The 25,085-nt window shown below is 31.6% G+C and overlaps 1 protein-coding gene across 2 annotated transcripts; it reads right to left on the reverse strand.

The window, feature by feature from the left end:
- Nucleotides 1-20,821: 20,821 nt before the first annotated feature.
- LOC111282223 (uncharacterized) lies at nucleotides 20,822-24,694 on the reverse strand. Of its 2 annotated transcripts, XM_089760920.1 has the most exons (7): nucleotides 24,334-24,694; nucleotides 24,111-24,243; nucleotides 23,426-23,666; nucleotides 23,085-23,188; nucleotides 22,813-22,984; nucleotides 22,582-22,713; nucleotides 20,822-22,482 (listed from the first exon to the last, which is right to left on the reverse strand). In XM_089760920.1, exons 4-7 carry the CDS (start codon nucleotides 23,159-23,161, stop codon nucleotides 21,004-21,006), a joined length of 1,860 nt encoding a protein of 619 aa, XP_089617046.1. In that variant the 5' UTR covers nucleotides 23,162-23,188; nucleotides 23,426-23,666; nucleotides 24,111-24,243; nucleotides 24,334-24,694; the 3' UTR covers nucleotides 20,822-21,003. The 2 variants fall into 2 exon arrangements, with proteins under 2 accessions (XP_089617046.1, XP_089617045.1); XM_089760919.1 differs by lacking the exon at nucleotides 23,426-23,666.
- Between the last annotated feature and the right edge of the window lie 391 nt (nucleotides 24,695-25,085).

Below are 25,085 nucleotides of genomic sequence, written 5' to 3' on the forward strand. Positions count from 1 at the left end.
TTTTATTAGAGTATAAATCAGCTAATAAATGGACATTCTAGTTATTTATGTGGAGTTGATATGTCTAGCCAATCTAAAATCTCAAAGTCCACGTCAGTTTGATCACCTCAACAATTTACCTGCAAGTGTCCTAAGGTATTAACTTGTCGCCTCCTGAATTGGGCAATCAACTATCAGTTTAGCTTAGGCTTATGAGGTTAGCCCTAGTTCTTTATGCAGATCTTGAGCTATCTAAGCCTAAGGTCTCCCATCACACAAGTATAAATAGCCGCATTAGTATTTCTAATCTATCTAGCACTATTAAGTTTTAAGCCTTTATTATTCTTTTTCCTAGACTAAACTCTAAGTCAAGTATCAGAACACAAATGCAGGGACAACTTTTGGCCTTTATCATTAATCGGTCTTTTTTTCTTGCGTTCTTAAGGTTTTACCCCACATAGACAGATTGGCACAAACATTTAGCGCGTCAAGTAAGTGCATTCTCGTTTAGCCAAGCTAAAATGCCACTAAGAAAGAGAGTAATTGAGGAAGGAGCAATTGCTATTGTTGGGACTGATACCTAACTTAGCCAACGAAATCTATTCACCAACCTACAATAGTAGTCCTTACCATGGAATAGTTCGAAATGCTCACATAAGAGCTCCAATCCTTTAAAAAGATGATACAAAACCTAACCCCACCATAAACTTCAAAAACACTTGACTTAACAACTATTAAGAACCCACCTACACAAAAGTTGCCAACCTATGATGACATCGTGACCTCATCAGCATCAGATGAGGATGAATCACTAATGACCCATTACACTACAAACACCCCGTCATAGGCCACCACCCAAAAGTCCAAACAAACCACATTAGAACCATAGCCTAATAGAGGTTTAGAAGCTTAGATGGAGGCTATGGGGAAAAAGCTGAAGAATAAAGCATCCACCCTTGATAAAGAGTTGAAATTCTTGGAAACTTCCTTTTTTACCGAAAGATAGACTGAGCATTACCACCAAAGGGATTCAAGATGCCGACCTTGGAGACTTATGATGGTACATTTAATACATTCAATCTCTTCAAGCTTTATCATACTAATATGATGATATATGGAGCTAATGAGGCACTCATGTGCCAACAGCTCATCATAACATTAAAGAGGGTAGCTCGGTCCTAGTATAGAGTCTTGAATTAAGGCCAAATACTACATTCAAGTAGCTCAACCATTCCTTCCTATCTTGTTTTGTCAAGCCCACATTCTCTTTAGTGTAGCCAAGGACTTTGGTCGATGCTACTCATTTTCAAAAAATACATCAATGTTGAAACTACAATGAAAAGCAGTTGAGGTAAAAAAGGCTCATCCCCCCTCCTCAGCTAATGAAAAGAAAAAAAAATCTACAATCTCCCAAAAAGAAAAAAAATAAAAAAGGTACTCTAGGGCTAGAAGTCCAAGTCGACGACATCATTACTATAATGCATTGAATATCTCTCGCAAGAGGTTTTTGATGCAAATTGAAAAGGACTTTGAGCTCAGATGGCCTAAGCCATTAAGGAAAAATAATAGAAAAGATCCAACAAAAATATGCACTTTCCATAGAGACTTCAACCACAATACTGAGTATTATATTGACCTGATGAATGAAATAAATCATCTAATAAAAAAAATCATCTAAACAAGTTTATTAACTGAAAAAACTAGGGACAAAGGAGAAAGGAATTTATAATAAGAGATTAGGAATAATGGACAAGGAGAATTAAAGAAGTAAAGGAAGAAAAGGTAATTAAGTGATGATATCTAAGGGCTGAGTAGGGGAAAAAGAAGGAAATGATATAGATAATAGATATATCGTAAGAATAATAAACATGATCAATTATGGGAACTTTGACATTAGCCAAGAAAAAATTTAACCAAAGGATAATCATGGCCATTGGGTCAGCCAAAAAGCAAAAAGTTTAAAAAACGAGTTGATTTTTTTAAGCTTAAAGGATTTGGAAGGGATCCAGTTCCTAATGATGATGTCATCATCATCTAGGTCGTGGTCCATAATCATATGGTGAGGAGGATCTTATTTGATAATGAGAGTTCGATTGGTGTCCTGTATTACTCAAACATGTAGAGAATAAGGATAATGAGGATATGCTGAAACTATTTACCATAACATCAATCAACTTTAGGAATGAGCAAGTGCTAGTTAAAGGAACAATTAAACTGCCGATCACATTAGGCACTAAACTGAAGAGCATCACCTTAGTCATAAAGTTTATAGTGACGGATGTACCCTCAACTTACAATATCGTATTAGGTTGACCTAGTTAGTATGTTATAAGAATCATCAGCTCAACTTCTAATTTCAAGATCAAGTTTCCTACTCTTAACAAGGTTGGAGAGGTTTAAGGATATCAGTACACTGTAAGATAATGTTATGTCACGATCATGAAAGGTAAAACTAAAAAGCAAAGTGACAGCTCAGCCAAGGCCAATGAGTCTTACGATAAAAAAGAACCAAGGGTTAAGATCAAGAAAATTGAAGAATTAAAAGAGAATAACCAAAGTAAAAAGACCAACCAAACTCAAGGCCGATGAGTCTTATGACAAAGAAAAACCAAGGGTCAGGATTAAGAAAATTAAAGAATTAGAAGAGAATAACTAAGGTAAGAAGACCAACCAAACCAAAGAGAAAAAAAAAATACTTTTTTAAGAGCCAATATTGAGCTTTAAAACTTGTCAATTATAAATATCTTTTGAAAGATTTTTTAAAGATTTTTGAGGCTGTGCTCTTAAGCTGACACATATGTCATTTTATCTGAACTGAGTTCTTAAGCCAATCTTGTAAATACAATCATACTTATTGAATTGTTTAGCTCACCTCCATATGAATACATTATGCTATCAAACTAATGAATAAATCATTAATACTTACGTTGGGATTCATTTTACTTGCACATGAAATAGTCTTGACCTAAAAGAATAAAAAGAAATTATCAACCAAAAGCCCAAAATTGATATTAGTTGACCAGAACTAGTAGAAGACCTTGTACTTGTGTCATTCTTCAAAAATAATATTGACAAATGTATGCAAATAGTGGCCAAGCTCGACCATAAAGAACAATTGGCACAACTATTAAGCAATAATGCTAACCTGCTTGTAAGGATCCTATTAGATATACCAAAGATTTATCCCAAGGTGATGGTTCACAAGTTGCATACTGACCTGAATATAAAACTAGTTTGGCAAAAAAAAAACCTCAAAAAGTAAAAGGCTATTAAGTAAGAAATTAATAAGCTTCTAAAAGTTGGCTTTATTAGGAAAGCATACTATCGAAAATGGATTGTCAACATCATTCTAATGAAAAAGCACAGTGAAAAATGGAGAATGTGTGTCAACTTAATCATCCTCAATAAAGCTTGCCTAAAGGGCAACTTTTTTTTATCGAACATAGATCGATTAGTAAATGACAACGTTGGATAAAGCCTGCTCAATTTTTTAAATGCATACTTGAGCTACAATTAGATCAAAATGTTAAAGGAAGATGAGAATAAAATAACCTTTGTGATTGAGAATGGCTTGTATTGTTACAAGATGATGACATTTGGCCTGAAAATATAAGGGCAACTTATCAAAAATTGGTCAATAAAGTTTTTAAGGACTAAATCAATTGTAATGTCAAAGTATATGTTAAAGACATGATTGCTAAGAATAAAAACTCAATCGAGAACCTGAAGGATCTAGAAGAGACCTTTAATACACTTAAAAAGTATAACATGAGGCTAAACGTAAGTAAATGTGCCTTTTGTGTCACATTAGGAAAGTTCTTCAACTACATGATTAATCAAAAGGAGATAAAGGTAAACTTTGAAAAATTTCAAGCCATCTTAGATATAAAGGCACCGATTTTAGAAAAAGAGATGCAAAAGCTAGCAAGAAGAGTTCTTACCCTAAGTAGATTCATGTCAATGTCAATAAATTAATGCCTACCGATTTTTGAAATATTTAGAAATATCTCCAACTTCAAACGAACAACCCGACTTTAGATGTACACTTTAACCGTAAAGTGTTTTTGAAGTGCTCAAGGAGTTTCTCTCATTTTTCCTAATATTGTCAAAGTTAAGGCCCAACGAGGTGTTTTACCTCTACATTGCAACTACAAATTAGGCCATTAACTAATTCCTAGTTCGAGAAAAAGAAAAAAAATAAAGGCTAGTATACTTCATGAGCAAAGTATTGATTGGGTTAGAGTTCAATTATCTAAAAACAAAAAAATTAGCCTATGTCATTTTCACCTAGGCCAAAAAACTCATACCAGACTCTAGTCCTATATGGTGAATGTCCTGACGGATCAACCATTTAAACAAATTCTACAAAAGCTCTAACTGTTAAGTAGATTAATCAAATAGATGGTTAAGCTCAATGAACATGACCTACACATATCGCTTAGCTTAAAAGTCATAGGTGCTAGCTAATTTTGTTACTGAACGCACCTTGGTTGAGACAGAAAAACAACCTAGCACTATTAATGATTGAAAAAAACTTGGAAACTTTTTATAGGTAGGTTAGTTACTAATAAAAGAAATGGGGCCAGCCTGATTTCGATCAACTTAGAAAACATGCGATTCTAGTATGCATTGAAGTTTGAATTCAAGGTCTTGAATAATGAAGTAGAGTATAAAGCATTGATTACTGACCAAAAACTACTTGTCGACTTAAATGTAAGAAATCTTTTCATAGATAATGACTCACAACTAGTGGTTGGATAGGTGAATGAAAAATTTAGGGCTTGAAAAAAATGGATAAAAAGTACATGACAAGGCATTGGCACATTTAATGATGTTTTCAAGGGTTGAGGTAAGAAAGATACTAAGGTAAAAAAATACGTTAGCTAACTTGCTATCTAAGTTAGTATCTAGGAGCATAATAGATAGTTCAGCATGTCTTAATAGAAGAGTTGATAGAGAAAAGCATTAATAACAAATAGGTCTACTAGATTGAGAAAAAAGAGTCATGGATATCCTATCATCAATTAAAAGTTATATAAAATATCATTCAATTTACCATATTTGGCAAACTATGTGCTTAGAAAAATCTATGAAGCATTATAAGGTATTAAGATAAGGTTATTACTAGCCGACCATCAAAAAAGACACGATTGACCTGATGAAGAAATGTGACAAATGCCAAAGGTTCATTCATATGTAGCATATTTCTTTAATTGAGTGACTCCCATAATAAGTTTATAGCCCTTCATGTAGTGGGGAATAAATGTGCTCATTCCATTCACCATGACTATTGGGCAGAATATATTTGTGCTAGTGGCAGTTAACTACTTCATAAATGGATTAAGGCTAAGGCACTAACAACTACGACCAAGTCTCAGATCAAGAAGTTTGTTTGGAAGAACATAATTTATCGATTAAGCTTACCTTGGACCATAATAATAGACAATGAAAGATAATTTGATAACCCTAAGTTCAAGGAATGGTGTTTTAACCTTAGCATTGATATAAGGTTCACCATAATCGCCCATCTATAGTCTAATGGTCAGGCTAAGGCAGCAAACAAAACTATACTTGAAACTCTCAAGAAGATATTAGATGAAGCCAAAGGCTAATAGGTGAAAAACTCCCTAAAATGTTGTGGGCTCTAAGGATGACCACAAAAATCCCTATAAGAGAGACCCATTCCAACCTAGTTTTTGGAATAAAAGTTGTAATTCCTTTTCAGATCGACTTCTTTAGCCTCCGAAGAGAGGAATGAGAAAGCCCTAAGTGCCAATTTATATATGACTAAATAGAAAAAAGACATTATCTTAACAAGGATAATAGCATATCAATAAAGGGTTTCCAATTATTGCAACAAAAAGGTCCAATAAAAGAACATAAAAAAGGTGACTTAATATTTAAAAAGGTGGAAACCTTTGGAGTTGATGACTGAGGAGGGAAGTTGGCCCCAAATTAAAAGGGCCCCTACATAGTGCAAGATGTAGTCCAAGCTAGGAGTTGTAAGCTGTAAAACTTGAATTGAAATCCCATTTTGAGGACTTAGAATGCAGATTATTTGAAAATTTATTATCAATAGAGGCTTTAAAGTGGAGGAAACTTGTAATTATAAAGTTAGCTTGTATTAACTTAGTCTTGAGTTGAATAAAAGCTTGCAATTCAAATATATTTTGTTTTGTTTGTTTACTTATTTATATTAAATTTGAAGTAACAACACATATAAACATTTAAATATGTTAAAGGTTCGAGCTCAGACTTGTACGAATTATGAGCAAAGACTTATGTTAAAATTGTTTGAGCTAGTCATATGAAAGTGATCATATCACATATCACTATGGTTAAAGAAGAAGATCAGCTATTAATAATATTGCGCTGATACTTGGTAAATTCTTTGAAATTAAAGTTTAAGACATTTTATCATGTTCATTAAAGGCCTTTATGACCGACCTTAGACATGGTAAATTCTTTGAAGTTATTTTTGGCCCTTTACTACTTTTATGATTCATATTATTAAGATAAGACTTAGGAAAATTATTTGTTACAAGTTATGTAGTATTTACAAGTCGAGCTAAATTAAGAATACATAAAAGAAAATTGAATTGAAAAATGGCAAAAAAATTTTTATTTTCATTAAAGAGTGAGATATGTATAAGATCAAAACAAAAAATTTTAAAAGAAAAACAAATAGAAAAAAACTATCCTAAGGCCCATTTTAGGGTTACTCCTTAAAAGCTAGTGTCTAAAACTCACTGGCCTGGGCTTCTACCTAGGGCTCCTCACATTTTTTCTCTTGCTGGATCTTAAAAATAGCTTTCACAATGACCTCAATCTCCAAGTCTTTTTTGTCGTAAACCCTATTGACTAGTGTCATGATCTGCTAGGAACTTTGGTTGTTTATGCTAATTGATGACAAGTCAAGATTAACATAAAGGAACTTCACCTCTCTTAGAGCCAACTTAAAGGAATTGAATACTTGATCTTGAGCAAAGTTAGTTTGCATGTTGTAAAAGTCATTAAACTCAAAAAAGTTCTCTATAGCCTACTGGTCAACCTATTTCATGATATAAAGCTTGCTCTTTAAGCTTTACACCTCAACTAACACCGTGCTTAGCTTAAGGTTAGATTGTTGTTACAGAGACTCAGTCGTGACTTTTTGGACTAACATGTTCTTCAGCCTTTGGCTGAAATCTTTGACTTTTTTGTTGAGCTACTTGTTTGTCTTTTTATGCTTGACGTTGGAGTGTTTGAGCTTCTTCCCAACCTCGTTAAGAGAGTTGAAGTCCTGTGCATAGTTTTTTATTTCTTGCTCGATCCTAAAAAGGTGAGCGAGAGCTTGGTAACAATGTATCAGACATTGTCCCATGTTTTGAGAGATAAAGGATAGGAGTCGATCAAAAACTATAAACATGAAACCAAGCTTAGTGATCAACAAATAAGATAAAATATTAATTTGAAGAATGAACTGACCTCAAAGATAAATGAACCTTTTTTAGACATGGTGGCCCGCATGATTTTCCTAACCACCTCAAGATCCTTATGGGCATTTTTTGAGAAGTCGAACTCCATGGTGGCGGTATAATACCCATAAAAAAGACTATTTTTAAGTATTTTTTAAAGTGAAGGGACTTTTTAATAAAGAGTTAGAAAGGTAAAGGACTTATTAATAAATAACTCAATTTTTTTAATATGGTTAACTTAGACTACTTATTTGGCTAACAATTGATTGAAAGAAAATAAAGGCTTATTTCTCCTTTTTTCCTTATGTGGAGCAAATAAGTTAAAAGATTTCAGCTAAAGGTCAAGAACAAAATCTACAAGGGGAGTTGTTTTTTAAAGGTGAGTAAATAACTTATTTCAATTTCGGAGAAATAATGTTGATTGTTATATCTTGGAGTTTAACTTATAATCAAGAAACACTAAAATTTTAGGAAATCCATTATCTACCTTCAAGATTGGTTTAGGCAAATCATTTAGACTTTAATTAGGGTCTAATAAAGTGTTGCGAAGGTTTAGTAATGTAATTTTATGGTTGTAAAAATAGAAAACAGAAATTGGATGGGTTAGAAAGGAAAAGTTTTGTTTCATACAAACCATAGTTATGAAGGTTTAGTAATGTAAATTTATGACTGTAAAAGTAGAAAACAGAAATTGGATGGGGTTAGAAAGGAAAAGTTCTGTTTCATATGAACCATAGTGTTTGCAGTGGTGGATTAAAATAATATTCTATATTAAGAGATAAAATATTGCTATGATTATTATATACCATTGGAAAACTTGTTGAATATACTTTCCAATGAAACAAACAGAAATTGATTTTGAGTTTTCTATGAAGAGTTGTCTAATTTTTTATTCAAGGATGTTTAGGCTACCTAATAGTAGTAGTAGGGAGGAATTACAAAAATTCTCTTAATTTTTATAAAATGAATTATGAATTGAGCAATACATATTTGAAAAGGGAGTTTATTTTCCAACGAAACAAGCAGAATGGAATTTCAAATTTCCTATGAATAAATATGCTATTTTTATTAGAAGGTACACATGCTATTTAGTAGCAGCATATGACATGGATTGCAAAATTTATTACAATTAATCTACAAGGAATTAAGAGATGAGCCATCTATGGGTAGATAGCGTATTGAATCTAGCTTTTAACATATTAAAGAGATCTCAATTTTGAGTTGGATATATTGAGATATGGTCATTTTAATGAAAGGAGCTCAAGCTGCCAGTATTAGTTAGTTGAGTTACTTTTGTATAACTTAGTTGTTTTAGTATATACAATCTCAAAAAGGGTTGATTAATTTCTAATATGTTAAAATGATCTTGAATATGCTAGTAATTATTTTAGGAGAAAACTAAATGATGGAATCAAAATGAGGTAAGTAAAATCTTACACACTTTGTTTGTTTTCGAACCTATGTATATGTATGTTTTAAATGATTGAAAGTTTATTTATTTATTTTTTATATATGAAAATCAGATCAAGTATTTGATTATTTTGTGTTTTGTTATATAAATGATGGATCATGCTTATAAATGAAATGAGAAAAAATAATTATACGTAAATAATGATTTTATGATAGTTATGAAATTATATCATTGGGAAGTGAGATCATCGACACCAGAACTAGTTCTGCGGTCCTAGCTAATGAGTTATAGTAGTTAGCGTAAGGCGCTGGCTAGCAGGTTTTAATAGTTAGCTATGATCATGAGGATAAAATTGTCAATACGGTCGATATCACAGGTTATAATAGTGACTATAGCTAATCATAAATCATAAACTAATGATAATGATGATTTGTAACGTTGAATTTATGATTTTAAATATTGATCCATGATTTGTATATGAAGGCGATTTATGATAATTTATAAAGATTGATTAATGGTTTGGTTTGATTATGGTATTCAAATGACAACATATGTTGTAACGATTTATGAATTGAAATGTTTTGATGTTAATTTATAATTTACGAAATGTTTAACATAATGATAAATTTTGAAATATTTTGACATTATGACTTGATGAGTGTTTTGAATGATCTATATGTATGTATAAAAACGATGCTTGATCCGGTAAGATATGTGAGCCGATACTTGTTGAGCTGTGATTTACTTATCCTTTTTTCTTTTTCTTTATAGATGAGTAAATGATAAGTTTTCTTAGTTTTGTGAAAAGCTAGAATATCAAAATGAGAAAGATTACTTAGTTGTCAAAGATAATGTTGACCTATGAGATCTTATGAAATGGTTTGGTATTTTTGTTAGTTTGTATTTGGACATATAGAGATTTATCATTAGTTATTAAAGAATTTTATAATGATTAAAAAAGAAGGCTTTGTAATACATTGGAGTTTTACTTCAAGGTAATACGACTGTGTTGTATCTTGATCTCAGGGCATGACAGGTGGAGACGATCTCTGAGGAAGGCCAACTGAAGCTTGACCCTGGCTCATAGGAGAAAGCTCTACCCTTGGTCTTTTTTGGAGCCTTTAAACTATGCTCTTCTATTTGAGCAGTTAGAGCACGGTCGGGCATTTCCTACCAATCTAGCCTTGTTGAGGAAGTGGTGGATCAATTATTTTAACCCCTTGTGAGGAGGCAATGAATTAAGGAAGGGCTTTACCCCTCTCTCTCCCTTTGGGAGGCTAAACAAAATGAGACATGTTAAAATCGCTTGCATCTGTGCTTGTCATGTTTGAAAAACAAAACCATATTAAAAGTTAGAACAAAATTGATAATAGTAGAATTAGTCATGCAAAGTTAATAAACACTTACCCTAGTACTTGACTTTATTAATGAATTATGGGAGGTCAGCTCATAAGCATCAATTAATAACTTCTTCTTTTTTAGGAAGTCTTTTATTGTATCCGAGCACCAAGCTCATCCGTGGTTAAGGGGCTGATCTTAGCTTCCTAAAAAATGCTCAAGCCATTATTAATTTCCTAAGCATTCTTAACATTTTCTATACAAAGAAAGAGAACTTTTTAGGTTTTTATTGAGCTCAGGTAGTTGGCAAATTTTCTTTTCATGGGCTGAGCTATTAGATAGAACAAACTTTTATCATAAGGGTATTTCTTGATTGCAAAAAATTTCTTGAATAGAGGGATAGAAGGAAGAGGACTTAATTCTCTATAAAGAATAATAAATTCGACTAGTTAAATTGTAAACAAAAGAAGCATAACAATTAAAAGAAATGTAAAAGAAAAATGAGGTCGGCCACTATATGGTCCTAGTACACCTAAATCTTGTCAAACTCTAATGGGATAATGACCCTTCTTTTGAGGTTAACATCATTACATTGTACCTTTCTTAAAAAAGATCAAATTTGATTTTACCATGGAGACGTGATGAACAAAACACAGGTCAAGGTAGTTTTTTAGATTAACCCCTTTAATTTCCTTATCACCTCTTTAGGGGTTATACCTAAAGAGCTAGAGGTATAAAAATGGGGCAAGGTCTTCATCTTCATCATTGTTGGCAACCTCTACCTCCCCTTCACCTCTACCTTCCTTTTCATTTTAGTCGAATGCTTTAGCCTACTCAAAACTCTAAACTTGTTCAGCTTTAAAAGCCTCATTGCTAAACTGTTTGGCTTCTAAAGATTGAACAAGCCCTTGAGCTTGAGTAGGGGCAGGACCTCCACTACGTCGAAGGAAGAACAACATGAAGAAGAGTTAGAAGACTCATTGGATTTAAAGGATGAGCCAAGGCTAGACTATAAGCTTAGCTTATTCATAGGTTGGATTATTTGAAGGAAAAGTAAAAGAAGTAAAATGAAGGTTAGATGAAAGAGCTGCATTAACCATGTTTTGGAAAATAAAGGATTTTGGAGGTTTGAATCGATTATGGCCAGAAGCTTGTGCATCCCATGATAGACACTTTCCCCTTTGCTCAGGTGTTATCTTTGATTTATTTTTAGCCCTCGAAAGACATTAGGTGTAGATACCTAGTTTTGTTTGGATAAAATTTAGCTAATTGTAAAGCTCTTAGAATTCAATCTAGTTTGAATCCAATATTGCTTTAATTTTGATAAATTTTTAAAGTAAAATTTTGGACTAATTTAACCTAAATGCCTTAGGGCTACACTTAATCAAACCTAGTCAAATAAAGTCAATTTTGGTTGAAATCGATTAAATCGGATAGAATTTAGGTCAATTTTTAAAATTCACAATCATTTGGAATCAATATGGCTTAAAATTGAGATTTGTAATTTTAGAGCACTATAAATCTTGATCGCATAGTTGCACTTGTGGAAAGATAAAATTATCAAAATACCTTTTAAAGATATTTTCATAATTTAACTTTCTCGAAGTTAATTTTTTATGAAAACTTTCAAATCATGATTAAACATTATTGTATGATTTTTGATGCATTAAAAACCTTAATTATACCTTAAGAAGTATGAAATTACTAAAATGCCCTCAAGGGTATTTTCATAGATTGATGTTCTCGAGTTTAAATTTTCATGATAAGCTCTATATTATTTCATGATTTTTGGTTAATTAAAAATCTTAATCGCACCTTAAAAGGTGTGAAATTACCAAAATATTCTTAGAGGTATTTTTGTAATTTAACCTTTTCAAGGTTGGTTTTTCACAAAATGTTTCATATCTGGTTTTATACTATTCCATTATTTTTGATGCATTAAAAACCTTGATCGCACCTTGAAAGGTGTAAAATTACTAAAATGCCTTTCATGGGTATTTTTGTAATTTGACTTTCTCGAGGTTAGCTTTTCACAAAAACTTTCAGATCATAGTTTCATATTATTTAAGGATTTTTGGTACTTTAAAATCATAAAAATGAAAAAGGGATCATATTTCTCCAAGAATATTGTATAAAAATTAAAAACTTTTTAGCAAGGGGTAAAATAGTTCTTTTCCTTTGTTCTAGTAGCATTGAAAATGTAATCTTTGACCATGAGCATTCTTAACTGTGTGATGATCTTGAGGGCTGGATCTAATGGTGAAAGTTAGCTCCTTGTGAAGAAAATAAGAGAGAAAGGATGACCATTAGATGGAATATCAATCCAAGGGTTGTGTGAAATTTACATAGCTTATAAATTCATTCTTAAAGGCTAGAAGAAAGAGTTTTTTTTTTTTTGGTGGAAATGGAAGCAGCAGCTAGAGGCATGAAACATAATAGAAAAAAGAAAAATAGAAAAATTTTTGGTGAGCTTGAATGAGGAAAAATTTTTCTACCATTTTCCCTTGCATTTTCATGAGCATTCCACAACATTTACAATGTTTTTCTTGGCATTTAGCCTTTAATTTTTTTTTCCCTTGAGATATTTATAGTTTTCATTTATTTTAATCTAATCTTGGATCAAGATTTCATCCAAGTAAATAATAGTTTAGATTGAAACTAAAAAGATTAAGCAACCAAAAAACTATCCATCATTGTTTTCTATTGATAAGTTTGGCCAAGCTCCCATCCTTCATGGTCGAACCTCCTGTTAGCCATTCTTGGTTGTTTTCTTAATTTTAGTAATGTTTGTGAATGATTTGAATGCTATTTCGTATGTTTAATGCATGAATGTTTGTTAGTTTAATGGTTTGTATGTGTTGTTTGGCTATATATGTTTGTTTCCATGGTTTTCTTACTATTTAGTTTATTACATATTTGATAAATTTTCTCTCATGATATAAATGCCTTCAAATGATGATTTTATAAATGATTGATACATGTTTTGATCAAATGAAAGGATGTATGATTAGGGATTTCCCATGAAGGCATTCGACCAAGCCATTCTCATACTAGGCTAAACCTCCTAGCTTGTTTGGTGGCTAAATGTTGTTTGTTTCTTACTTCTTTGCTTGTGTTCTTACTTTGTTCTTCAAGGTTTCTATGTGTTTGATCAAGTTTTCAATAAATAAAATGTTAGTTTAGTAGACTTTTTGGTAATTTTGTGTTTAATTGCACAAATTTCAAAATAAAAAATGGTGGAACATGTCTTGAAAATTTTAAAATCTAGTGTTTAATCCATTTTCATCATATTGTTGCATGCATATTTAATTTGTAATATAGTTTCAAAAATACCTTAATTTGTAATAAGTTTGTTTCATAGTCATGCATTTCCATATATTAATATTCACATTTTTACCAATGGTATTTTTGTTATTTATTTTTATCACATGCATTTTCTATGAAACTATAAACCACCATTCTAAACCTAAACCATTATCCAAACTCTAAACCACCATCTAAACCTTAAACTATCATTCCTAACCCTACACCACCATCTAAACCCTATACCATCATTCCTAAACCCACACCACCATTCCAAACCCCAAACCACCATTCTAAACCTTAAACCATCATCCAAGCTCTAAACCACCATCTAAACCCTAAATCACCATCCAAACCCTAAACCATCAACTAAACCCTAAACCACCATCTAAACCCTAAACTACCAGCCAAACCTTAAACCACCATCCAAACCCTAAACAATTATCCAAACCTTGAATCCTAAACCAACCGTAAACCCATCCAAACTTTAAACCTTGAACCAAAACCCTAAACCGTAAATCAAAACCTTAATCCTTAAACCCAAACCTTAAACCAACCTAAACCCTAAACCCTAATCTAGACCTTATGCTTACCTTAAACCTTAAAAATTTGAACCAACCCTCAAACCCTAAAATCAACCTTTAATCTTGTTCATGCATTTGCACTTTATTTTACTTTGTTGTTACATGTATTCTTAAATTGTTATACATTCATATTTTGTTATTCATATTCAATTGTCATGCAGCCATATTATTGTTATGTTCATATATACCATGCATATGTTTTTAAAAATGAGTTTTCAAAGAAAAATGTCTTTAAATAAGATGACATCTTAAGTAAAAATAACCTTCAAAATTTGGCCTAAATATAGGGAGACTTTCGATGATTATCATTTATATGACGTATTATCTCGATTTTATGAAGCAATTTGAAAACCCTTAAATTAGAGATGTTTTTGAAGCTCTACTTAAATATAAAAAAGTGAAAAAGATGTCTCGATACTTAAGACGTTTTTATCTTGATCAAAAAATAAAATGCTTAGTTTGCAAAAGAAAAAAAATTGATTTGCCTTAAAAAGAATGAAAAAAAAAAATTTAAGTTTTGGAATGAATAGAGGAATTAACTTCTAAACATTAAAAATATGACCATTTTTATCAAGTCTTGAACCTAACTTTGCATTCGTAGACCATAAAGTGTTCTTTTATAAAACTTTAAAGCCATTTAAAATGTTTTATAAAATGGACAAAAGATTTTTGGTGCCAATCATACTCTAAAAAAGATTAGTGATGACTTTTTGTTTTAATTTTTATTGAAAAAGTTTTTTAGCACACTATTCGTTTTTCATTTTCGAAGTCTGATGATTAGGTTCCTCAAGCTTGCAAGTTGCAACATTGGGTTTAACTAGTACGTAGCTCAGTGAAAATCCCTTTCTAAAATGACAGATAGGACTTCATCATTCAAAAAGAAAGCCTCTTGGTCTACTTGACCTCTTTTACTTTATCCTAAAGTTGATAGACATACTAGAATTAGAAAACATAATGAAAGAAAAAAAAACGTATCGAAGAGTTTTTGGTCAGAAGGTCAAAAAAAGATGGCTACAACTTTTTAAAGTAGGTAAGAAATGGTAGACTAAAAAGCTTCGAAGTGAGAAACTAAGACCTTAAAGGGCCCTTTATATAGCCAAGTCCCAAATCAATTGGATGTCTTAAATTAAGCCATGTCACTACAACGGTTATTGAAGAGTTTTTGGTCAAAAGGTCAAAAAAAAGATGGCTACAACTTTTTAATGTAGGTAAGAAATGGTAGACTAGAAAGCTTCGAAATGAGAAACTAGGACCTTAAAGGGCCCTTTATATAGCTAAGTCCCAAATAAGTTGGATGTCTTAAATTAAGCCATGTCACTACAATGGTTATCGAGGATGACTTATCACATTCTTAACCTTAATTCAAAGAATCGCCAAAATTTCTTTCCCTTCAATGAATAAATGTTCAAATGAATCTACATAAGGGGTACATTAGTTCTTTTCTATGCAAAACTTGCCTTGCAAAATCTATTAGTGCCACATTGACTATGAACATAATGTTATGTCGGACTCATAGTGATTTACCATAGAAAGTTCACAAGTGTCATGTTAGCTACGCATATAACAACATTACGCATGTGTTATACACATTATGAGCATCATGTCAGCCATCACACGAACATTTGTTGGCTATATCACCTCTAACTTAAACAATGATATTGCCTCACTCATGTCAACATCACCTTATAACGACCTCGACAAATTGAGGTTGGGACAGTTATCAAAACACTTCGCCTAAATGACTCTACAAAAGCTTACATCCCACACTTAACCCGTTGCTCGATCTAAATGATAATAGATTGGCCAATCCAATTCTTGCTAGTTGATACCTTAGATTACTTGATGATGGGATAGAATGCTAGAGGCATTTTAATGTCTAACAGGCAAAATAGACATTTCTCTCCAAAATATAAGTCAGTTGACAAATAGGGACATTCTGGTCATTTTAACTGAGCTAACGTGTTGGAACAACCTAAAATTTTGGGGTTCATATTAGCTCAACCACTTAAACAGCCTACCTACTAATCCCTTAAGGGGCTAACTTGTCACCCTTTAAGTGCATAGTCAATTGCCAGCTTAACTTGGGCATACGAGGTTAGCCATAGTCCTCTACATGGATTTCGAGCTATTTAGGCCTAAGGACTCCTATTGCACATGTATAAATAACCTCATCTAGGTATTTCTAATCTATCTAGCATTCTTAGCTTTTAAGCCTTTATTTTTCTTCCTTTTATTAGACCAAACTCTGACTTGAGCGTCAGAGCGCAAACATAAGGATAATCCTCAGTCTTTGTTGTTAATCCATTTCTTTTTCTTGTGTTTTCAAAATTCACCCCTTGCAAACAATTTGGCACAAACAAAAGTGGAGAAGAGAAAAGTTGAAAAAAAACTGTAAAAGCAAAGGGGAAACTCTGTTGCCAGAGAAAGATAGAAGAAATGGAGTAGAGATAGGGCTTATAAAAGAGCCAAAAAATATTTTAGAAAAAAAAATATAGTGAAGTAAAGAACTAATAGAAGAATACTTGTTCAATTGTTCTTCGTTTGTTGGTTTTTTGAGACCTAACACAAGATTGATCTTTTCTAATTTCGTTGCTTCCATTCCAATTTCTCTTTGTTCTTCCCCAACCACACTTCCATCCCTTTTTGGGTTTACCTTGTGACCTTTGTTCTTTATTTAACAAATATAATATAATATAATATAATATAGTATAATACAAATTAAATAAAAACTTAAATGAAATTTTTAAGTGAAATTTGTAAAATTATTTATTAAAAATCATTAAAAAAAAGTAAACTAAAAAATAAAATTGATATATTAAAATGTGATGTTATATAAATCAAAATTAAAAATTTCAAAAAAAAAATCTTGATATAATCTTTTAGATAGGCATTTTTAATAAAAATTTTTATAAAATTTTTACCGTTGAATAAGTAATAATTAAATTTGAATTATTAATGATATTTTAAATAATTCTTTTATATATTATTAATCTTTTTATTAAATTCTATCAATCTATGTATTTGGATTTTTATTTAAATTTTTATTGAATCAATTTTTTAAAAAAAATTTACAAACTTTGTTTAAGGAATTTCCTTTAAGTTTTGTATAAAGGTTATTGTGATTAAAATATCTTTTTTTTTGTCCAAGGCATAATGACTGATCTTTTTTTGTTATAAACTTAAATATTCATGTAATGTATATAGGTTGAAGAATATCGGCATGTTTTATTTAAATCTTTAAAGTAAGTGATTTTGTATATGAAAATGTATATTTATCTATGCTATATATAAAAGTTATCCCCTTTTCCAATTTGAGGGGACAAATAAGCAAAATAAATAAAAAAATTATGGGGTAATTTTGGAAAAGGCTTTCTCTAGATGCTTCTCTAAAGCTTCAAGCAAAAAGCTTGTCTAGGTGGGGGGGAAAATTTCATTAGAAGACAACAGAAAATATTAAAAAATAGATTAAAAAAAGAGAAAAAGAAAGGGAAAGAGAAAAAGGAAACTTGGTTTTTAAATGGGGAATGAAAATAATATAAGTAGGTCTAGCAACCACCAACAAAATTACCAATCGATGCCGGACAGGCTTGAGCTAAATACTAGTGCATGTACAAGTTTATTGTATGATAATATTTTCTTTGAACTTTTTTTTATCATAACCATTGATCAATTCTTCATTTTCCTGACTCGATGATGTAGGGATTTTTATTGATTTATGGGTTTATGGGTTGGTCATTTATTAATTTTTATATATCACTATTATTTGTTTGTTTTCTTTCTGCATATGTAGCTATGAACCGAACTCTTAGATTGATTTTTTTTTTCGAAGCAATGTTGCTAAAGCAATTAAAGTTGCGAAAAAACAACTAGAGTATTGAAACCTACAAATTTGATAAAATTTTCATAGAAACTACTTTTAAAAGCGTGTTTATGAAGTGGTAGCAAAACCTATAGTCTAAGTGAGTGAGAAATGCCTTTAGCAGTAGAGTTCTTTCTAACTTTCAGATTTGACTAGATACCAATCTTGAAAACTCCATGCATGTGACTTAATCTCCGTAATTATGTATGCATTTTCAGTTTGTAATTGGTCATTTCCTCCTTCTGAGATTGTTTGGTTTCAAGTATGATTTGATAATTATTTTTGTTGATTTTAATATGGTTTTACAGAGTGTATTAAGTGGTTATAAATAAGCATTGGCAAAACTTTTACACTTGGTAGACTTGGTAAAGATGATACATTTGAACGTGGCATTATGGTTAGAGCTCTAGAGGATATAGTGGCCAACATATCCATTGCTACTGACACTATGGAAGTCTCTTATTTACAAGTAAGATTCATATTGCATTCTTTTGTTTCTTGGTAAATGTTTGTTTATAGGCACTTATGTCATGGTTCTAAATTAAATTCACTATTGAGGTGTGTCTTCTTCCACAACCAATAGTTGTATATTAGTTTGAGATATATTTATCATTGGATGCTTTATCTCTTTGATAGACATGGTTTTTTTTGTTTTTTGGACTTTTGAATTAAATTTTAACTAGATGGAAGTTATGTAGAAAGAAAATAAAATAATAATAATAATAATAATAATAATAATAATAATAATAATAATAGTGATATAGGAATATATATGTAACTAGGAATCTGTATTCACAGAGATGAGGTATATGAAGTTGCTAAAATGAGAATGGATAAGGTTGAGGGGTTTAAGGTGCTCAAACTAGAAAATGCAGAAAAAAGAAAAATAAAATTTAGGATAAATGTTCAATTTAGTTATGAGGTCATTTAGATATTTTTCAATTTACTTCATTTATTTTTTGTTCTTCAATAATTTCTTTGAAAGAGTAAAAGAATGAATTGCTGAAGAGAAAAACGAAAAAATAAAAGAAAATAATTGGAATGAAATGAAAAATGTAATGATTTTGGGCAAATATACAATAAAACAAATCATAAATGTAGTATTTCGTATATTTTGTAAGATTACCATAGTAATAACATAATCACCAAAATAATCTTATTATTAATGTGATTGTAACATTCGTAATTTGAAATCACTTTGTTTGATTAACAATAATTAATTTTTAGGAATTAAAGACCATCATATTTGATATTACTAAAATTCAAGTATTATTTTGTTTAAAAGTATGAAAATAACCATTCATATTTTAATAGTTATACAAATTAAAATTTTAAGGTTTTTTAAAGAAAATAATTTGTAAAATATAATAAAAATAATTAAATTATTAAATTAATAAATATATCTATCGATAGGTAAATTGATTTTTACAATATAAATTATGTAAAAATATTTGAATTAGAAAATAAAACCAATATATTAAATAATAAAATAAAAACAAAAATTATACTATATATAAAATATTAGAAAAAAATAAAAAATAAAAAAATTATTTTTTAACTTGTTACAATAAATATTAGTTTAAAAATTAAAAAAAACTTATAATATAAAATAATTACAATTTTAAGATACAACAAGTTTTTAATTTATATATTAAATAAGTACAATTGACTATTGTTAATTTTACATATCACTTTATCTTAATGATAAAAATTTTCACTCTTTTGTATGGGAATTAAATCACATTCCAAGATAGTATTTGATCATTCTCGGTGGTCTAAGATTACTATCAATCAGGATAATTAAGTACTTACTAAACACAGTAGTCTAATTATCATATATAGATCACCATAATTTTTGGAATAATCACCCCATACTAAATATTACTAAAATAGTTATGTATCACGTTTTAAATTTTATGAGACATTTTCAATCCGCTCTAAACCATACATGATATATTTTTATTTTATTCTTAAAAATAAATTGAAATATTATCAAATAACTTTTAAAATCTTACTATACTTATGCATTAAAATTGTAAAATCTAATATCCTTTTCAAGAATATTTGGTTTTCTAATCCTACACTAAGATTGCAAAGCTAGTCTAATAAATATAGGTCATATTTAATATACAAAATGATAGATAAAATAGGATGATAATCATTTTATGTTATGTTTGGTTTGTATTTAAAGAAAAAGATAGAATTACAAGGAAGATTAATCATTCTTTTAGTATAAGATTATTCAATCCTATCAAAGCGAAGAAGATTATTTTTAATTCATGAAATTAAATTTATATATCCTATTATATTCTTAAAATTTTTATTAATAATTTAAATTATATAAAATTTGAGAAAAAATAATTTTGACCAATAAATAAATTATTACATTATAATCATTAAACACATCAAATACAAGATAATCTAATATTATTTAATCTAATTTTAATTATAATATCGTTTTATTTTATCTTATTATAATTTTATATATTAAGTACACCCATGGATCGTAAGGGTGATGCATTTTTTTGTTTGATTAATGAATATTTTTCTTATTCTCAATTTAAATGTTAGTAAACACTCGTATGACGAAATCAAAACGATAAAGATATCTTAAAAGGTCTCCTTAAAGAAAAGAAGTAATGGACTGACGATCTTACGAATTGCAGTATTTTGTTGATTGGAAATTCAGATGTTCCATGCTTTGTTTTGATGTGACAAATGTGATCATTAACCGCTTAATTATCCAAGGTTTCTCATTTAATTTTATCGGGTTGGATTCTATCAACTTAAGTTATGGGCCAGTTGGACTCAATCCACGAGGCCCAAGTGTAGTGCCAGCTGACAACCATTATGTTATACTGAATAAATCGTCTAAAAGTTGACAACGTACTAGCAACACAAGAACACTGACTGTCCTGTTTGTAATTGATTTGAAACTAATAATTCTCCATATGATCATATGATACAACAGGAGAATAAAGAATACAAGAGAACCTTTAAAGGACAAATGACAAAAAAAAAAAAACCTAGTCTTCTGCGCTGTGCTTGCTAATGTTCTTGTTGGTTTCTTCATCACTGATTATGCAGCAGATGCTCCTTCTTGAGAGCAATGAATTTAGCTGCTATGTCATCGTACTCTGGCAGCTTAGGATGGACGTGATTAGGGTTTTTAAAGGACAATGAATTGGATCGCTGAAAGCTGTACCTCTGAATCTCTCTAGGCCTTTCTTGGGGCATTGTCATGGCCCTCAAATAAGGATGAACTGTTTCTTTTCTTGTCTGGGAACTCTCCAAACTAGGGAAGGAACTGTTATAAGAAACATGGCTACCAGCAGAATCAGATCCCTTCACTTTCCCTATGATTTTTTCCTTTTGCAATTTGGGCCAGGTGAAAACTCCATACACACTTGCAACGTTGTCATAGCTTCTCCTCAGATTCTGAGGAAGAGTAGTCTTAGTACATCCGGGTTCGTCATTGGATGCTCCATTAGAAGAATATTGGCAGTGGCAAAACTTGTCATCCAAATTTTGTTCTGCATCACAAATTGGAAACTGCCCTGAGTTTCTGATCTCCATCTTTTGATTCCTTGGCTGAAACTGTTCTTCCCTGTCATCACCAGAAAAAATATCCAAGTTGCAGGTTTTTACTTCACTGTTGAAGTCGCAATTGTAGCATAATCTTGTAGTATCGTAGTTGAAATTATTAGGCTGAATGCAGCAAGGTTGCTTCAGTCTCATCAGCGTATAAGTTAATTCTTTAGTTTCTGCTACTGTTGTCTTCTTCTGAAGCTTTCGATAGTGATGAGATTTATGCTTGTGATATGAAGAACTCTTGCACAGCTTTTCATAATAGATCTCGTGGTCAGTATCCTTCATGTTTGAACTTTCAAGAGAGAATGACCTCCACCTTGATCTTTTCCCATATGAATTCCTACTCTTACTAAAGGTCCTTGAACTTGACTTCTCATCCTGTACCTCATGATCCATGTAACTTTCATAATAACCGTCATTGCTATCCACAACCGCTCCTCTCTTAGGCAGGATGGGTGACTTGAACTTGAATAGTCTCTGGTCCTGGCAGTCTCCTTTTGTCACTGAAGATTGTAACTCCTCTATGTCATCAAGATAAACAACTACTTGCTCAGAGAACTGAGGCAAACTTTCTGAAGAAGATAGTGCTTTTATTCTTTCATCCTTATGTTTCAAAGTGGTCGTACAAGTCCTGCTCAGGCTCTGGCTTTGTCCATCACCCGGAGTATCCATTTGGGGGATATTCCCTACTTTCTCTGCTTTTATCTCAAGTGGTGACTCTATCTCCATCTTATCTGGTGAAGATCGTCGAGAAGAACTAAGAGAAGTACAAATTGCCTCGGAATTCGAATAGGAGTAAGACTGACATTGCCTGATCAAATTACTCGCACTCATATCCAATGGATCAACTTGTGTGGATTTGCCTTCGGTCTCATTAGCATCTGAAGTCAGCATTTTTGGGGATCCTTCAGTTTTACTATTATTTCTGTTCTGTTCTTGATGTCCACTGGTTTCTTTTACCTTTGGTTACATTATCACATAGGACTTCACTGAGTTGGCAATATAAGATCAAAATCTGATTACAGGACAAACATTAATCAAAAGAATATATCTATTTACCTGCTGTTGCATTTCGGGAATGTATTCAAGTGCCAATATCTCTGGCTGTAGGCAAGAATCTCGAGCTATTTCATCAATCAATCTGTATTTCACATCATCTGAAACTGATTTTATGGAGAGCTTTTCTTTTATCTGTAGTCGAAATTTTATCAAAATGCTTTGTGTTAATTGATGATAAAAAACCCTACCACACTGAAAAGAAAATCAACAATTAACACTACAATGAACAACCTCACGGTTCACAAGATTCCCAGGAAGTAATTCAACAGCAGCTGTTGCAAACCTCTGACCGTAACGCTCCCCAAAGAGCTTACGAATTGCAGGAAGCTCAGGAAGATCAGCACATCTTGCAGAGGCGAATATCAAGGTTGAAACTGCTTCATTGATATCATTAGGGCAGTCCCTGAAATAGCATAATTACAGATAGATTCCATTTTCAGTTCCTAGTCAGAAGCTTAAAAGTGATCAAAATTATAAAATTGTTGCCAAGGAAAAATTAACACTTGTGTCTACGGATATATGATAGTTGAATGTTGACAAATTCACAGAAATAATCCAGCATGTCATAGACCGCCATCATGCTCTCATCTTTAAACAGCTGCTCAACCTGAAAATTGATAGTTAATAGTCAGAGCAAAATGAGAGCAAAAAAAGCTTATTCATAGTTAAGTTCGGCAAGGCTTGAGATATGCACAAGACATTCTAATCAACTAGCAGAACGGTAACATGGCTAACTACAAAATTTATAATCAAACGACATGAAACTTTAACCAGAGTGATAAGATCATGAAGAATATGTCCCAAATTTTGATAATAAATGTTCGTTATTTTATGCAGGTCTTACCACAAATTTCAAAGTTATTCTTCTAAGATTTTCCTGGAGTTTATAGGACCTTTTCTGTACGATGACCTTTGTAGAACGGGAAACAGGGTTAAGAAATTGTAGTACTCCTGAGGCTGAGGGCTACAGTGTTGCCTCCATAATGAAGCTTATATACAATATCAGCCACATGAGATTACTTGCAAGTAATTTTCATAACCAGAAAGTTTTCCACGATGTGTCATTCTTCAGTATTTAATGACAGCTGAAAATGAGTAACACTATCTTTCAGAAGCTGAAATCAGAATGAACCCAGAGATGAACTCAATTGATTTATGCAGTCACCTTAACAGATGACATCTAGTAGATCTAGAATTCACATCCCTGTAATTGCTTCCTCTATTTTTAGGTTACGGCCTCTTTTATGCCGAAAAATATTGTAAAGAATAACTCCAGCAAGAAAATTGTATCTCATTGAATTTCATGTCCTACAAGAGCTTTTTTTTGTTTTTTTGTTTTTATGTCAATATCATAATTAATATCAAAGGTTATGCAAACAGCATGAAGAAGAACAATCAATAGCATCAACAACTACTCAAATCTCTACTTGCTTTGTATGACAGCTAGAAGAACCAAATAAAGCAGGGGAGACTTTTAGTTAATTACAGAGTCCAGAATTCAATGAGAGGATTTTCAATTTCCTTCCTACCCGGTTAAAAGCACTTTCTTCATAGCCAAGGTTGATGAGCTGAGCCACGTCCTCCCGCAGTTGTTTCACAATTGAAAACCTTTTGTTCCTTAGCAGCTTCAGACGGCACTGCAGACGATTGATCAGCTTTTTACTGCAACATAACAACACATAAAAATCCCCTAAGAATAACAACATAAACAGCATATCAAATAAGCTTCCCTCAAAACCCTTGACATAGTACCATTTTGATGCTTTTCGCCATCCGAAAAAGATGTCAAACATACTTCGAAGTTTATCGGGTTCTTCTAGTTTGAGCAGTAAGAGCGCGACCTCTATAACCACAGCTTGAGTATCAAATTCATGATTAACAAGAACTAGACAGAACTTGAAAATGGTATCATCTTTTGTGTTGTAGCTGTGAGAATTGGGAGGAGAAAAGAACTGGGGAATAAGTGCTGAGAGCAACTGAATGAAGAGGGTATGACAGTTGGGCTACCTTTTGGTTGGTGAGGAGTGGGTTTTGAAAATTGAAGAAAATGGCACCAGGCAGACAGTTCTAGTCGCTTGGAAATAACTGCTCCCACCACTCCCTTGATCAGGACATTTGGCAAGACAGTGCTAAGCCTCATATGTAGGCGAAGAAAAAGGGAGGAATTTTACATTACTCCTTTACATTACTGCTGTTTTACTGATACTGAATTCGAGCCTCTTTGAGTGGGGAAAAGGCAAATTGGAAATTCGGTATTTGGGTGTAGCCATCAATGACATGACATCCAAAATGTTTTCCTCCAATTAAAAGAGATTCTTATGCTAAAGCTTTGAAGGTTACTCTAGGCCTTGTTATTTCAAAACAACACTCAAATAATCTTTGACTTTTTTCATCTAAAACAGAAGAGATCTAATGGAGAAAATTGGGTTCTAATCATTGAGTCAATTTTCATGAAAAAAATATTCACAACTTGACCATTTAATTTTTACTTAAATTTCATCTTT

This window comes from Durio zibethinus, chromosome 5 (genome assembly GCF_047325235.1).
Source record: "Durio zibethinus cultivar Kanyao isolate XHJ-2024 chromosome 5, ASM4732523v1, whole genome shotgun sequence".
NCBI classification, from domain to species: domain Eukaryota; kingdom Viridiplantae; phylum Streptophyta; class Magnoliopsida; order Malvales; family Malvaceae; genus Durio; species Durio zibethinus.

What these genes read in the sequence shown, in the direction of transcription:
- LOC111282223 (XM_089760919.1), bottom strand. Translation starts at nt 24,374, where the DNA reads ATGTTTGACATCTTTTTCGGATGGCGAAAAGCATCAAAATG. An exon ending in AAGAAAGTGCTTTTAACCGG is followed by an intron (nt 23,189 to 24,110) that starts GTAGGAAGGAAA and finishes ATCAATTTTCAG; the next exon opens with GTTGAGCAGCTGTTTAAAGA. An exon ending in TTCCCGAAATGCAACAGCAG is followed by an intron (nt 22,483 to 22,581) that starts GTAAATAGATAT and finishes ATGTAACCAAAG; the next exon opens with GTAAAAGAAACCAGTGGACA.